Source organism: Ricinus communis, chromosome 10 (genome assembly GCF_019578655.1).
Source record: "Ricinus communis isolate WT05 ecotype wild-type chromosome 10, ASM1957865v1, whole genome shotgun sequence".
NCBI lineage: Eukaryota > Viridiplantae > Streptophyta > Magnoliopsida > Malpighiales > Euphorbiaceae > Ricinus > Ricinus communis.
In genome coordinates this window covers 3,946,210-3,963,350 of record NC_063265.1, presented here as the reverse complement: position 1 = coordinate 3,963,350, position 17,141 = coordinate 3,946,210, and the positions used below count along the sequence as shown (strand labels likewise).

The window sequence follows — 17,141 nt, the reverse complement described above, 5'->3', positions numbered from 1 at the left end:
TGAGTCAGTCCATATTTTTTAAATTCTTTCAATTTTCATAATACTAATTATTATCTCTTTCCGTATTAGTTTAAGAACTAAATTAGTAATTTAATATTACAATTTGATCATCGAATTTATTTTCAAGTACCAAATTCGTCCAGAATTAATTTGATTATCAAATTATATTAAAAATCTATTTTTAGCATAAGTTAATTTTAATGTTTAACTAAAATAATAGATTTAATATTCTTCTTCTTTGCTCTAATTTTTTTAATACAAAGCAAATTTAAATATTCTAAAACTATTTACAATTACAATAATATCATTAAATTACTATATATATTAATTTTAGTTATTAATATAAAATAAATATTTCTAGTTAAATAATATCATTCTATTATTATTTTTATTATATATTATAGTTAAACTATATAAGAAGTAAAAATTAAATTAAACAAATATGTCTTAATCTAGTGAAATAATTTAAACACCAAATTGACAACATTCACTTCAGTGAAAAAAATCATGATAATCTTGTATGTTAAAAATGAAATCGTTTGTCAACCATTCAAATAAGATTAATACAAGTAAAATTATTATTTTTGATATAGTTTAATTTTAGTGTCTAATAAAAATAATAACTTTAAACTATTTATTTTATTTAAAAATTTTAAATTAAACTACATAGTTATTTAATAAAGTGTTTTTAATACATTTAAATTTCTTAAAATTAAAATATACTAAAAGAATAAAAGATATAAACAAGTTAAAAAATATTAAATTTATTATTTTAATTAAATACTAAGATTAACTTGTTCTAAGAATAAAATTTTACTATATTTGATAATAAAATTAATTCTGGACGATTTTGATACTTGATAATAAGTTTAAGGATCAAATTGTAATATTAAATCACCAGTTTTGTCCTTGAACTAATACAAAAGGGGGTTTTACTATAATAAAAAATACAGAAACCAAGTTATATATTAGACCAAATCTCCGAGATAAATAATATTTAACCCTCAATAATAATAATAATAATTGAAAAAATGTGAGAAATACTTGTATGTTTTTTTTTTGCTCTACTTATCAAATTTATAGTTTTTATTTTTTTTTGCATTTCTACTGCAATAGAATATTAAAAATATGTATTTTAAATATTTTTTTCAAATTTAGGATTTCTGTTGACTTTTGGTTTTTTATATTGTTTTTAGTTAGAACAATTGAAAAACATAAAAATAAATTAAAAACAACTGAAGAAGGACCATATAGTAAGATTTAAAAAAAAATTAAAAAATTATATTTGGAACATTTATTTATTTTAATATATTTTTTAAAAATTCCTTAATAAATAAAAATTGCTTGCGCCAAATTGAAAAAATGGGCTAGGCTTGTTAAGTTAGGCTCATGAAATGCTGTTATTCTCTTCATCCTTATATATGTCATTGTCAAAGGTACATTATTCTGTGGTCTTATCCTTTCATATTATCTGATTATGATTTTGTTAATGTTTCCAACTCTATAATTTTCTTTATCAATATAGAGATTTTGAATTAGAATTTTAATCTAACTCAATTAATAAAATAAACTAAAAAGAATATATTAATGCAATTATATATATGAATTAAATACGCATAAATAGTAATTTTATAAGAGCACAAATAATACAATAAAATTATTGATGTTTTCATATTGAAAACAAAAGAGTTAATGATCTCATAAATTGTACACGTCATCAGTATTTATAATTGGAATTGCTATTGGGTATTTAATTAAAGAATAGGTTTAATTGGTCCTTATTTAATAGATTGTTTTTAAATTTTCTATAGATTATTTTTCGTCAACTAGTTATATAGTAGCAAAAGATATTATTGTTAATTATATTTATGATGTGTTAGTATGTAACTAATTTAGTCAAATGACACGATGGACGGAGTTTAATTAAGCCAAGATTCACATCTTTGCATCCTAACGAACTAAGGAGGAGGACCAAAGTCCAATGGCGATCAGCCTATCACCATCCACCATGTTTGTGAGTGTAACCACGCGCTCATAGGGAGTGTAGCATGTGTAGGCCGAGCAATGATCTGTATATTAGTATATTATATTCCCATGCAAACTGGAGAGAGAGAGAGAGAGAGAGAGAGAGAGAGAGAGAGAGACACGATAAGGAACAGAAGGGGCTTCTTTCTTTTAATTGACATCTCTTTTATCTTAACCCTAATGTTTTCTTTTAAGATATCTTGGTTTAATTTGTAAGAGTGGTAAAATATTATTTTAAATTTTTTAATACAATTACACATTTAAGATTTAATTTCAAAATATTTGTTAGGTACATGCTGTTAAATTAATCATAATGTTTTTAATTATAATTTAAATCACAACCCAATTAAAATACTGCTAATAAGCTAGCTACTAATCCCCTCTCTCTCTCTCTTGAGTACCCACTAAGTAAATCATACTATATACAAAGACAAACAGGCAGAACTTTTTCCATGCAAGAGAGAGAGAGAGGATGGCACTAATTCTCTTTTTCTCAAACCCACAAAAGAATCATAAAGAAGCTTATGGGTTAAGAAACATCAGCTTCTCTGAACCCTAAAAAGCAATTTTTATATATAAAACAAAAGCAGTCAAGTTTACCAAAGGACCAAATTACTAATTTATATGTGTATGGTAATATAACCCATAAAATACACAATTACATATAAATTAAGTATAAAGTCCCCTCCCCACCCTCCTCCTTTATTCTTCTCCTCATTCCACCTTCACTCTTTTCTTTCTTGCTTTCTTTCTCTTGTCTCTGCAAAACCACAAAAAAAAAAAAAAAAAAAAACCACTCCCTCTTGTTGATGTGATTCTCCACTTGTATTATCTCACCCTCAAAGAGAAACAAAAAAAAAAAAAAACAACCCAAACAACCTTTACAAAAAGAGAAAGATCAAGAACCATGGTTTTTTCTTCTCTTCCAGCTTATCTTGATCCAGCCAACTGGCAGCAACGAGTAAGGGTTTCTTCAATTTCTCTCTCTCTTTTTTCTTTTGGTTCTTAAATTTTTCTTTGCCTAAAGGGAAAAATTTCAAAAGATAAATATTCTTGTTTACTTTTGTTTTCTTCTATCTTTATTTTGAATATACCAGATATTTGATTTCGGCTTTTATATTTATATCTTTTTTTCTCTCTATTTTACAGCAACCAAATCATCATCATCATCATCATCACCAACCTGGCGCAAGTACCGGTGCAAATGCTCACCTTATTCCTCCTACTCCTCCACCTCCTCCTCCTCCTCCTCCACCACCACCACCTCATGGAAGTGGTGGTGCTGGCTCGATCCGGCCAGGTTCGATGGCGGATCGAGCTCGCTTGGCTAACATACCTATGCCAGAGGCAGCATTAAAATGTCCAAGATGCGAATCAACAAACACTAAGTTTTGCTACTTCAACAACTATAGTCTCACACAGCCTAGGCACTTTTGCAAAACCTGTAGAAGGTACTGGACAAGAGGTGGTGCCCTAAGAAATGTCCCTGTTGGTGGTGGTTGCAGGAGGAACAAGAGAAGCAAAGGAAGCAGCAGCTCCAAATCTCCTGTCAGTAGTGATCGCCAAACAGCCTCCGGTACTTCAAGCACTCTGTCTTCCAGTGGAACCAGTGATATTTTAGGTCTTGGACCACAGGTTCCACCTTTGAGATTCATGGCTCCTCTGCATCATCTTAATGAATATGCTCCATGTGATATTGGGTTAAATTATGGTGCCCTTTCAGCACCTGTTGGAGGAACTAGTGACTTGAATTTTCAGATAGGGAGTGCTTTAGCTAGTACTGGTCTTGGTGGAGGTAGTGGTGTTGCTGGTGGTTCTCTTTTGTCAATGGGTGGTTTAGAGCAGTGGAGGTTGCAACAAGGACAGCAATTTCCATTCTTGGGTGGGTTAGATCCTTCTTCTTCTGCTGGGTTATACCCTTTTGAGGGTGGAGCTGAGCCATCTGGTTATGGTGGTGGGATTGGAGGCCAGGTTAGGCCAAGGACATCAACTTCTTTAACTACCCAATTCGCCTCAGTGAAAATGGAAGACAACCATGAGCTTAATTTGTCAAGGCAGTTCTTGGGAATTAATAATCCAGGAAGTGATCAGTATTGGAGTAGTACCGCATGGACAGATCTTTCTAGTTTTAGCTCTTCTTCTACTAGTAATCCATTATAGATATTGTCTTTGCTGGTCTGTGCTTAACCATGGGTTCAAGCTTCAGTTTTTCCTATTTCCCTTTCCTCAGTTAAAGAAAATCACAAGTAGTTAGGATCATCATTTTCATCAATCACTCGTCTTCTTGAATCTCCATAGCTGGAAATTTTACTGCTCAAGTTCAAGATAGAGGAGTTTGGAAGATGGATGAAGGAGTTTGCTTCTTTCAAGATTAACTAGAAAACCCTAGAACGGTAGGCTTTTGTCTTTCTTCTTTTTTTCTTTTTTGGTTTTTCTGGAGTTACTTCGTTTCTTTCTTACTTCTTATTGTAGTTTTAGGTTGCGATGTAGTAGCATGTTTACCACAGATGAGCGTATGGTGAATCTATGCGAGCTAGTTTGTATCACATACATATGCTGATGAAAACTATATGTTTTTGAGTTCCATATGAACTTGTATGATTCCAAAATTTCAATTTTCCATTCTTTTTCTTTTAATTATGCATGTCAAATGAATTTATTTTAGAGGACATGTGCAAACCCAAAATCAAAGTTCATACATTGAGAAAAGAAACTCTCTCTTTAAATTCTGTTTATTATTATTCACAAAGTAGTTAAAGATGATGGACTTTAACTGTATTTGTTCTCGACGCTAGTTGTTAATTTAACTCAGCAATTCGAAACGTGACAACTCTATTTAAAGATGTTCTGATGCTTTTAAGTAATCTAAAATAAAAGCTGACTTTGAATATTTATAAATGTAGTCCAGATGCAAAGTTTGATTTCGTCCTCTTTTGAAATTTGAATTTAAAGTTCTTTAGTTTTGTTGGATTTTGGATACCATTTTCAAAGCTTTAATACTGCCAGTAGTAAAAATGGTTTTAATAATCTTCAATGCCAAATGATCCTACACTTTGCTGGAAAAGATTTGTTGTTGTATATATGAAATGAACATATATAGGGAGGGCAAAAGTTTGTTTTTCTAACACTTTGACAAGTATATGCCAACTCTTAATGATCCCAATTTCTTTATTCTTTCCACCTACAAATTTGAGCCTCGTGAGCACACGATCCCTTTAGTAAGTTGAATTAGGATTTAAAATCTTTAAAGTTCATGGATAGCTGGTATATTTATAGGGTTTAAAGAGTGAGAACTTTAGTTGAGTACATATTAATCCAACGTCAGAAGTAGTTTATATTTTTGTAGTGAGCAACATGCCATTTTTTAGAATGAGTCACACAATATATAATAGAAATAAAAATTTTATAATAAGTATCACTGTCTTATTGTCCAATTGTAAAATATATATCAGTTGAACGCAACATATCAGTAATAGCCAAGAACTTTGATCCAGTTTAACCATGTTTTTCCAAGGTTAATTAAATAATCAATGTAGCAGACATAATTAACAACCATATCGTATTTTATGCTTCTTGTTGAGGGCAACTTGAGGAAGGGAATTGAGTCTCTTTAGGAACCCCCAAAAGAGAAAAAAAATAACATGCTAGTAAGGTATTAGTGGTCTTGCAGTGGGATAATAAGATCACCAATATCTTTAAGAAATTATATGTATACACATTCCCAACATGTGTAGCTGCCTCTTTCTTCTAGAAATATAAGAGATCCACCTAGAGTTTAGTGACTTCCGACTCTCAAAACAAAAACAAAAAAGAAGCCATTTGTTTAGTATGCATGTTTTTGGTACTACTCATGTGTGGTTCCACGAGAGAGAGAGAGAGATTTTCTTTTTTTTTTTTTTTTTCTTGTCTTTCTTTTCTCTTTTAATATAACTAACTGGTGTAAGAATAACAAGAAGAAGAATAAGTGAAAATATTCTTGTTAGGTGAAACTGAGATTTTGAGAGAGAATGATTTTGTAATAATAAGCTAACGTACTTTACTTTGTTGGGGTTGAGGAAATTTGGGAATAAGACATGTGTACAAAAAATAATCATTAACGAAGTCATGATTGATATATATATATATATATAAGATTAAAAAACTATAATTACTAAAGACAATAGTCTCAAAAGAGTCCAAATTTTGCCGCTCAATTCCATAATAATAAGAAAAATAAAGAAAAGAAACCATGATCATGAGTTTATGATTTTATTATCAGTTGTTTGGGAGATAGCAGAAGAAAGAGAATTTTTGAAGATGAATAAATGGAGAAGTAGAATAAGAACCCTAAACAAAGACTGCAAAAGAGAGAGTGTGACCTGTAATGAGTCAAAGGCAGAGAGACAGATGATCTCAATTACTATAGTAGAGTACCACCTCACTGGCTACTTACTACTCAGCTGCTGACTCACTCAGGAAATAAAATTAAAGAAAAGAAAAGAAAAGAATGGAATTTGGAATGTCTGACTCTGACCCATTCTTCTTATTATTATTATTATTTTGGTATGAAATATTTTGACGACCGTAACGTAAAATGACTAAATGTAAGAGCGCGTGGTGCTTTCACGACTCACTAGGGGACAATTCTACTGTTTTGTCAGTATGCGGACCCCTGACAATTGGCTCTTTCTTCTAGTGATTCGATCTTCGACTGCACGCGCTTCTATGCTGCGTGCATGGGAGTTTGATCCATCCTGCCAATATTACTACTCATGCTTCTTCTTCCTTTTCTTTTTTTTTCTTTTTTTTTTTAAAAATTTTTGTTTCTTTTTCCGCTGAAACTGACTGGATACACAGTCTGCTGTTCTTCTACTATTAAGAGACTGGACTCTATAACTGCGATTAGTCTAACGGAAATGACTTGATTTGGACACAGTTTCTGCTCCAGTTTCACTCCTTCCTTTTAGCTCTTAGATGCGAATCCTATCTATTTCTTTCAACTTTATGTAATTTATTCTATATATGTACCAAAACTACCAGTGCATGACTTCAGACATAACAGGTCTTCTGCTCATTTATATATATATATATATATATATATATATATATACACCAGCCATTGAACTATATTTATCCTTAGGATAAAAAAATATATTGGGGACCTCAAACTACTTTTAAAATTTCACTTAACATCTTAAATTTGTAGGTAAAATAATATTTTGAGAAATTTTATAATTAAAAAGTCTAAGATTTGATTATTAATTAAACAAATGTATTTTGGATTGTCTACGCTTTAAGTGTAATGGGCATTTTACATATTAGGTATTATAGATCTTATCTCACAGTTTAAGCTTTTAGGAGATAGAGTTTTTGACAAATCTTACATTAATGACTGACTTTAGGAATTGAGTTTTCGTAACCTAAAAACAAAGAAATGAAAATGTAGATGCACTCATATCAATTGAGTTTGCTTTGATTCTCTTTATGCATGCATTTTTTCAAATTGGGTTCACATAAAATAATAATAATAATTCATGAGACTATACAGCTTTCTTTTACTTTCTTTCCCCATTTGAATGGATGTATATTTGGTCATGAGACAAGACAAGATATAAGTGTAGTAGTTAGTTAGTGGCAGAAGAAAAAGTTAGGGCAAACATGAATTCAACAAATGCAGGACAATTTGATATAAACTTACCACAAAAGAGAAAAAAGAAATAATCAATTCTCCCGATGACAATTACTACTACCATATATATATAAAAATTAACATATGATATAGGAATAAAGATTTGGGCGCCAATGAATCCTCAAACCAATATATATATAAAGGAAACTTGTGCCCTTGATGTCTTGTCTGTAATTAAGAAACTTCTGTGCGTCTGGCTGGGTCTATTATGGAATAACAATAAATGGAGGAACAGGAGGAGGGAAGGAGGGAGGGATTGGTCATGTTGAAAGAAAGGAATCTAATAGTTTTTGATTTTAGCTTTTTTGCAAGAACCGAGGCCTCTCTTACCCAACACCGAATAAAGCAAGCCATTCAAAACCGTCAAGGGTCAAGAATCAACAAAAGAAAAGAAAAAACCTCTTTCTCTGTGTGAAAGAAAAACGAATCATCATAGTGTTAGTGTTATGGTTGGTCGGTGGGTTTACAATGTAGAGTAATCAAAGGAGGGTTTTTGGTTTTTTTTTTTTTTTTATATACACTTGTTTACATGTAATGATCCCGAAATTGTCTTCTCACATTAAAATTTGAGCATCTTCTTAATCTCTCTCTCTAAAGTTGTCCTCTTGAAAAGCAAATCTCGTACTAAGAACAAGAAATCATCCAATCTATAGAAATGGCTCGGAAACCCATGCCAAATCTCATCTCATCTCTCTTTCTCTATTTATATATGTATGTTCCTCAGTCTTACTTCATCACATATTTCCATGTAGTCCGCAGGCAACTGTTTCTTTTGGTACGTCTCTCTGCCATTTCATTAAATAATAAAAGATATTTATCCACTCTTCTTAATTCTGTTTCACTTAATATTACATTATATGATATGAATGTTTTATATTTAAACCCCCTAAAGGAAAATATTTGAAAGGTTAAATTACTACTCTCTTTTTTTGCGTTACTTCTGTGTTTTAAAATAGTAAAAAGAGATGTAAAAAATAATAAAACTCATTGGCTTTGCATAAATCTTGGTTCAATAATACTATATTATTCCATATCTACTATAAATGAAACTTTTATTTAAAAAAAAATACTTTACATGTGTCTTAAATCCAATAATAAAAATGTTCTACACTTGAAGTGGTCAATTGAAAGACTAAATATATCAGTATCATCTTATTATAAAACTTTCATTTTCTCCTAAGGTCCTTGAGATTACTAGTCTACCCTCTATATGGTCTTTAAAAAGAGAGAAATGTAGAGTAGTACATGTGGAGAGTAAAATTTTAATATGAATCTATGAATCAGTTTTTTCATGCCAGCGAGGATTGACGCGTGGAACAGTAAATAGTCAGTGGGTATGTAGTTAGTTCTTTTTTTTTTTGTTATTTAGTGAATAGCTAGTGAGGAGTTAGAGGTTTCCAGATTTCTATTTATTTCTTGTGAAATTAATTTTTTATGGAGTAAAAATAAAATATTTATATGAAATTCATTAGATTGTCATCTTATGTCCGACATATAAAATACAATTCATGGTATAATTATGGGGAAAAAAATTAGTTTAAGTGGAGAAGGAAAGAAAGAAAGAGTGGAGGGAGGAGATTCCCAACTATTATGAGCTCATGCACGTTCTCCCACACGAGCTTAATGATATACACACACACACATTTGAGAATTGAGATTCCCATATTATTGCCTCATTCATTTCTTCTTGCCAATTTGCCTTTGCCTTTGCCTACCATCACTTGACCCCACAACCATCATCATCATCTATATACACCTCCTACTACTTTCCTTAGTCAGGTTAAAATTGTATTCCTTTTAAACGATGCCGTCAAGTCTATTAATAAGAAGTAGTAGTAGTAGTAATCTATTGGCATTACCCTCCCTTTGCCTTTTGTCCCCATCACCTATGGCCTGCCTTTGTCCATAAGCATCTTTTATGTGTGTGCTGGCTGGCCCAATTATTGAACTTAACCAATCAAATCAACAAAGAAATTTTCTTTTTATGTGTGTGGCATCCTAAGAAGAAAAGAACTCTCTTTTGTTTATTGTCCAAAACATACATGGAATTTGACTAATGCTTCTCTTAGTTAGATAGGAGGAAAAGATTTTATCCTCACCAGTCAACTCCACTCACTGACTCCCATAAATATCAAATTAAACAGAAGAAAGTAAGATTTTCCAAAACTAAAATGAACCACAAAAAATAACTCGATTTTAAGACTATAGAAAGACAAAGCAAGATTCAACAAAGAAAAAACTAATTGTAGAGGGGGACTTGTTTCACCAAAGAGAATCTTACATCCGATTCTACAGAAGAGATGGAAACTGACATTCACTAGAATCCTGGTCTGAAATTATATAATTGGTTTTATTTTAGAAATTTTTTTGTCTAATTTTGATGTATGTTCTCATATATACACTAAATCGATAGATAATTAAAATATATTTATTAATTTTAAATAATATAATATATGTCAATAATTTAATATCAAAATATAAAATACTCATATATATATATATATCAATTTTTTATTATTTGCGATATATACATCAAGCCTAGATTTTTCAAGTTTGGAGCGTAAAAACAGAAATATAAATATTGCATTTTTTAATCCCACCTCTACTTTTTCATGTACTTTTCGTTGAAATTTACTTCTTCTTCCTTTTTCTTTTTTCCATATTAACTTCTAGATTTTTTAATTTCTTTTTATTCAAAATTTAGTCTTTCAAATATTTAATTAATTAAGCAATTCTGTTGTACTTATACCATTATACACCTCTACTTTGATATCTTAGTTTCTATAGGTTACAAGTATTATTATTTATAATATGATTTCCTATGAAAATCTTGATGAAAATTTATAGCTTTTCATCCTTATATGATAAAAGAGAAAATTCAACCTTATATGACAAAAAATAATTAAATAATTATAATATTTTATTTAAATACTATTTTATAATTTTTAGTATAATTAATATTATTAAGCAATAAGTAGCTATTATCACAATTATTTTTACTAAAACCTCTTTCATCTCTATCGCCCCTCGGCATCGCTATTCACTGTAATTGTCTCTTTTATTGTCATTATTAAAAAAAAGACAGTAAGAATACTGTAGCAATATTTATTTTTTTACTTTATTTTGTTTAAATATTAATATATATTTTTTAATTTAAATTTAATATAAAAAATAATTTTTTTATTTTTCATTTTATCTACTTTCTTTCTAGAGAATATATAATTTACTCTCTTATTTTTATAAAAACAAATAGGGCTAATTTGAACTATATATATAAAGATTTAAATTAAAATATTTAAAAATTTAGAAAAACTAAATTAAACCCTACTAATAGAGTTGGTGGCAAAATCGTACTTCATTCCTAATAATAAGCATTCCGACATTAATCAAATGGAATAATTTTGAATTTCTGAAATTATTTCTGGAAATCAACGCTTTTAAGAAAGTGATTCAGGATGGAAAAGTTGAAATCCAACGGCCAAACAACCTCTAATTTCTAGCAAGCGAGAGAATCTATCATGATTGCGGTGACCATTCAACCCTATTCCGCCATCCATTATAAAACTCACAGGAAAAAGTATAAAATTTGATCTCTGATTAAACTTTTAATACGAAGAATTTTGTGATTTTTTTTTTGTTAGTGTTTTAGTATTTTAAGAATTAAAATATTAATAGTATTATTTAAATTCACTAAAATTGGATAATTCAATAGCTGTAGCTTATTTATTTAATGTCAATTGGTTGTGATTCTACTATCATTTTGTTTTTTAGCAATTTAATTTTTCATTCAAAACTAGTTATGTCAATTTATATAGAGTTTGGAGAAAAAAAAAATAAAAAGAAAAGTGAGATCTGATTTTTTTTTCTTTAGTTTTAATCAATTTTGACGAATTTTGAACAATCCGACAAGACTAGAGAACTCTATACTTCGTTATCTATCTGATAAGAACTGATTTTACAACAATCAGACTTTATTTAAAATTTAATTAAATATTAATATATGGAAAGATGGATAATTATTTTTATTTTTATCAATATATTAATTTTTAATGAATTGTTATTTGATGTTAAATGGTGACATGAAAAACCAGATATGTAATAAGATGTCTCTACATATATATATCCTGAGAGTTTAAAAAAGAAACAGTCATATAAAAGTCCACATCATTAAAGGGTAAAAATGTGTACAGTTGCAGAACAACTACAACTATACATAATTGGTTGACCCTCGTAAAATATACAGTTGCAGTTCAACTATTTGGACTTGGATAAAATATGTTATTTAAATTGCTGAATATTTATAGATTTGAATTTGAATGAAATCCGTCCTAAGATTAATAGATTTAAAATGTGTTATTTGAAATCTTAAATTTCAATGTGAATTTTGTTGCAAAAGCATAGTCAACAAGCACAAAAATGATAAATTAAAGACACACATTCAAGAGTTATGTCATTAGGATCTAATTGCATATATATATATATATATATATATATATATATATATATATATATATATATATATATATATATATATATATATATATATAACAATTTTATAAAAAGTTATTCGAAGCTCACAATAAAGAAATTTAGAATTCTTGATATTTCTTTTTTTAGTACTAGAAAGTGCACGAACCGTTCCTATAGTAAGGGTAAGTTTACCAGGAGGTCGATCTCTTAAAGAATTATGAGGCCACTTATTCTAAAGACTAATTATTAACACAAAGCAATAAAAGTAAATATAAACACTCTAAATCAATATTTTGAGAGGGTAATATTCATAAAGTAAAGTAACTAAATAATAAATAAATATGCAATGCAAGTGCAAATGATTGTGATCTAAAACTATATGCTAAAGATAGTATTTAGTCTAGTCATTGACTTAGTAATCTCCTTATTTTACTTTAAGCCTATATCTAATGAATGAGATGGTGATGTGCTTTTTTTTCTAAATCACTCAAGCTAATGATGCAACTTAGATTTCTTATACCAATATAGATTAAAGTAAAAATTATGTTTCTAATACTTTTAACCTAAAGATTTTCATAACAAATATTAGTAATAAGTTGATTTGATGGTCAACCAATAATAATAAATGAAACTAATAAATATATGAAGGTATAGAAATCATTCATTAAATAAATAAATATCAAGGTTCATACAAAAGTAAAAATACAAAACTAAACACTTATGAAAACTAGCCTAACATATTTAACCCAATGATCATGGTATTAAATAGAAAGATAAAAAACAATAAAGTAAAAACTCCCTCTAGATCAAGAATTTTTTCAAGTATGAAAAAAAATTGGTCTTCGATCTCTACTTCTTGAAAAACTCATTAGATCCTAAAAAGAGTAATAAAAACTAAAACTAAATGTTTATAAGGAACTGTAGAGAATTATGGAGAGAATAATGGTGGCAGGTGTAGAGAGCAGGTAGGAGAAAACTCCCCCTTTTTTAGAATTAGGTTTTACGGAAATTTATATAGAGAAGAGTCTTCCTTTATATAAATCTCCCTAGAGATAAATAACTATACTAATATAAGTTTATCTAATAGATAAAACTTTAAGTATATTTATTTCCACCAAATACTATTTCATAAATAACTGTTAATATAAATTCTAATAATGATATGAAATGACTAAAATATCTCTTGGGTCTTGTAATTAGCAGTCCATGCGTATTAATCTTGGGCCTTGATACAAACATGTCCAATTAAGCTTGTTTTAGCTCCATATTTTTCTCTTTTTACTAATATTTCTGAAAATAGACAATTAAGCTTAAGTGAGGTAAAAATACATATTTTCACCATTTTATATATAAAAATATATCATTAAAACTCTAAAATACCCTTAAATATCTATACATAATTTGGACCGATCAGTTCTTAACTCATATTCAAAAATATCTAAAAAATTACTTAAATTTATTAGGGTTAATTGCAAAAGTAATCATGATCTTTAGCGCTTTTTATGAATTTAATATAATTTTTTAATTTTTTTTATAATTTTAGCACGAATTTTATAATTTTTTACAATTCAAAGCACTGGTTGAAAAGTCTAACATAATTTTGTTGATGTGTCACCGAAGTTGGCTGAGTTACTCCTACATAGACACCAAGTCAAGAATCTCATATTTGCTTAATATTCATTTCAATTAAAATTAGTAAATAATAAATTTAGTTATAATAAAAAAATCATTAAAATTAGAATTTTTAGTAATTGAATACATAATTTAATTACAACAAAGACGCTATGCATTTAATTAAAATAAATAACAAAGGTAAAATAGTGATAATTATTTTTATTTTTAAATTATTAAAATTGTTTAAGAAAATTATAAAGCATAAGTACGTTATAAAATAAATATTTATAATTTATAATCTATGATCTAATTATTAATCAATAAATATATAGAGATTTTTCATAATCAATACTTAATTATTACAAAATTTTAAATTTATAAATGAATTTCATTAATTTTAAAGATTCTGACCATGAATATAATATCAATATTAAAATATCAATATCTTCTATTATAAGGGTAAGAACATATATTAAAAGGCCTAAGGCTAAATAAAATAGGTAAAGGATTAAAATATCAACTTTTTTAATCATAAGGATAAAATAGAAAAAATCAGAAATTTCTATTTTTTTATTTTTATTTTTTATTTTTATATATTAAAATATCTAAAATATAGTTTTAAATTTTCTAAAATTTACAATTTTGATTGATTTTTAGGTTTTCTGGTAAAATAAAAAAGAATTGAAAAACAATTGTAATGCAACAAAAATAATTGAGAAACAATTAAAAAATAATCATACTGTAAATTTAAAATAAAATTAAAGTTTTATATTTTAAAAAATACACACTGCAAAAAAATAATTTTTATTGATTTTCTATATTTTAAAAAATTTCAAATAAAATATAAAATTATGTGGTTTACAAAATTAAAGAGTATAAGAGACTATTGAAACCCAGCTTTAACTACTCCCAGAGGGCCACATGAGTGTCCCAAAGGCCCAAAGAGTAAAGAGGGAAAGCTAAAATGTAAAATCTTCTTCAACTCCTGCAGCGAGGCGCAACCCTCGTATTTAGTTGCTATTGATGAGTTTGGAACCTAAGCAGACTGCCTTTTCCACATAAAAATAAAATCTTTTATTATAATAGAACCAGAAGTGATGCAAATTATTTAAAAATTTCATTTTAAAATATCAATTAGAAATTTATATATTAAGTTTAAATTTATAAATTGCATCATATATAAAATCTTTGCTTGTTTAGTTTATTAATTAGACATAAGCTGATTACCAGCAATATTAGTTTCATCCATATCTTTGAAAATTTATATTAAATGATGATTAGGTTCAATTTTCAATTTCAAGTATGGTGGCAAATAAATTACTAGAAATGTTCCATAATCCAAATCAATTATGTTGCTAACAGCATATCATTTAATTTTCAACATAAAAAAAGAAAAAAAGAAAAATCAGATAAAAAAAGAAAAAAAGAATCATTCCCAAACCCATTGATGGAATTGGATAGTCTCATCTTTTAGATGATTGGGCTTTAAATTGATGTTGATGAGCACTTTGTATGATTCGGATCCTCCACCACCACCACAAAATGTCTACTTATTATCCCTTTGCTCTACGCAATATTTGGTGTTGCTTGATGAAATTCTTCTTCCCTTAGGTCACTTGTAAAAAGAGCTGTCGTGAGACTGACCTGTTTCAGACAGTCTTTATATGTTGTATTTCGAGTGAAACAACCAACCTTCCTTCTTAACAAATTATTATTAAATAAAATTGTGAAATATATATTTATATTTCTAAATTTTAATTATTTAACCGGTTTAATATTCTAATTTTTAATTTAATTAACAGATATTTTAATTTTATTTTATAATATTTTAATACATTTTGATATATATTTTTATTTAATACGTTTATATATATTTAATAAAATTATTTAGATATGAAAAAAATTTAGACATATATTAGATTAATTTAAAAATTAAAAATATTTAAATATTAAATAAAATAAAATTTAAAATAATTACAATGTTGGAGATACCGCCTCTCCTCTTTCTCTAGAAAATAAAAGAACCACCTGATTGGTGGTTTGTATTGACTGCTACAGACTTTTCAAAAGTATTTAAGGAGCCATTATCCTTTTTTTGTCTGGAAAAATAAAATAAAATAAAAAGTGAAGAGAGAGTAATGAGTGAGTGTGCGCTAGAGTGACGTGAAGTGAAGAGAGTGATTATGTTCTTGCCATATTGAGAATGAAATAACGAGTGTGCATTCAAAAGCTTAATAATAATAATAATAATAATAATAATAATAATAATAATAAAAAGTTCTATACAATTCTTCCTATTTGGTCAAAATTTGCTGGAGATTGTAGGAGGGAGTAAGACGGCACCTTCAATAAATTAAGATGATTTTAAAAGTAAAAGTTAAGGTGAGAAAAGTTATATATCATATTTTATCAGTACGTGAGATGATTTATTACGACGCATTAAATATATTATATATTTTTATTGAATTATTTATTTAAAAAAAATTAATTTCTAATTATTCGAGAATGAGCTATTAAAAGTGATATAATAATAAATAAAATATTTTATCAAAATTAAAATTTTATATTAAAAAATTTTAAAATTAAATCCTCGATCAAATTATAAAAATAAAAATAAAAATAATTATAAAGTATTAGTTATATATGGAGTTTAATATAGTCATCGTGACAATTCGTATATGGTTTAAATAGTTATTTTTAAAGTGAATTAGAAAATGTATTAGTTAATCAGAAAATTTTAGACAAAACAATAGGATAGCAGGGTATTTATTATTCTTTAATTTGTCATAGAATTAATATTCTATAAAATTGAAGAATAATAATTTTATGGGATAATTATTCTTTATTCAAATCATGGAATAATTATTTTATTGGCTGGCTATTCCACAAACTAAACACAATTGAGTTATTAACTTTATTGATGCAGCTTTGCTAAATCTTAGGAAAAGATAAAGAGATCACGCGGTGATTTTGCAAAGAAATTGACAATCAATCATAAGGATTCATTTGCAAAATTGGAAATTTAAAATTCAAATTTGTATAGAATTAATTATAATTAAATTAAATTTTAAAAATAAATTTCATATTAGTTTATTAATATATTATATAATATTAAAATATTTACTTTATCTTTATTATTCGTATTTTATTTTATTTTTATATAATTTTTTAAATAAAATAATTTTTTTAATAAATTCCATCCAACGTTATATTTTTAGTCGATATTAGTGAACTTAATTATAAACCAAAGCTAAGGAGTTGTGTATAAAACAAATTGAAATGGAAACGCAAATGAAACGGAGTAAGAACTGCTATTGCCGTAGGATTTGAGCAGAATTTGTTGTTGTTGTATAGTTGATTGTTG

General features: G+C 27.5%; 1 protein-coding gene across 1 annotated transcript; it reads left to right on the top strand.

The window, feature by feature from the left end:
- The first annotated feature begins 2,371 nt into the window (after window positions 1–2,371).
- LOC8279572 (dof zinc finger protein DOF2.4) lies at window positions 2,372–4,617 on the top strand. Its single transcript, XM_015724516.3, has 2 exons — window positions 2,372–2,986; window positions 3,175–4,617. The coding sequence occupies exons 1-2, from the start codon at window positions 2,933–2,935 to the stop codon at window positions 4,183–4,185; spliced, it is 1,065 nt and encodes a 354-aa protein (XP_015580002.2). The 5' UTR covers window positions 2,372–2,932; the 3' UTR covers window positions 4,186–4,617.
- The last annotated feature ends 12,524 nt before the right edge of the window (window positions 4,618–17,141 follow it).

Excerpts from the sequence above, each read along its gene's own strand:
- LOC8279572 (XM_015724516.3), top strand. The coding sequence starts at position 2,933 with ATGGTTTTTTCTTCTCTTCCAGCTTATCTTGATCCAGCCAACTGGCAG. Across the intron at positions 2,987-3,174 it reads CAGCCAACTGGCAGCAACGA|CAACCAAATCATCATCATCA; the intron begins GTAAGGGTTTCT and ends TCTATTTTACAG.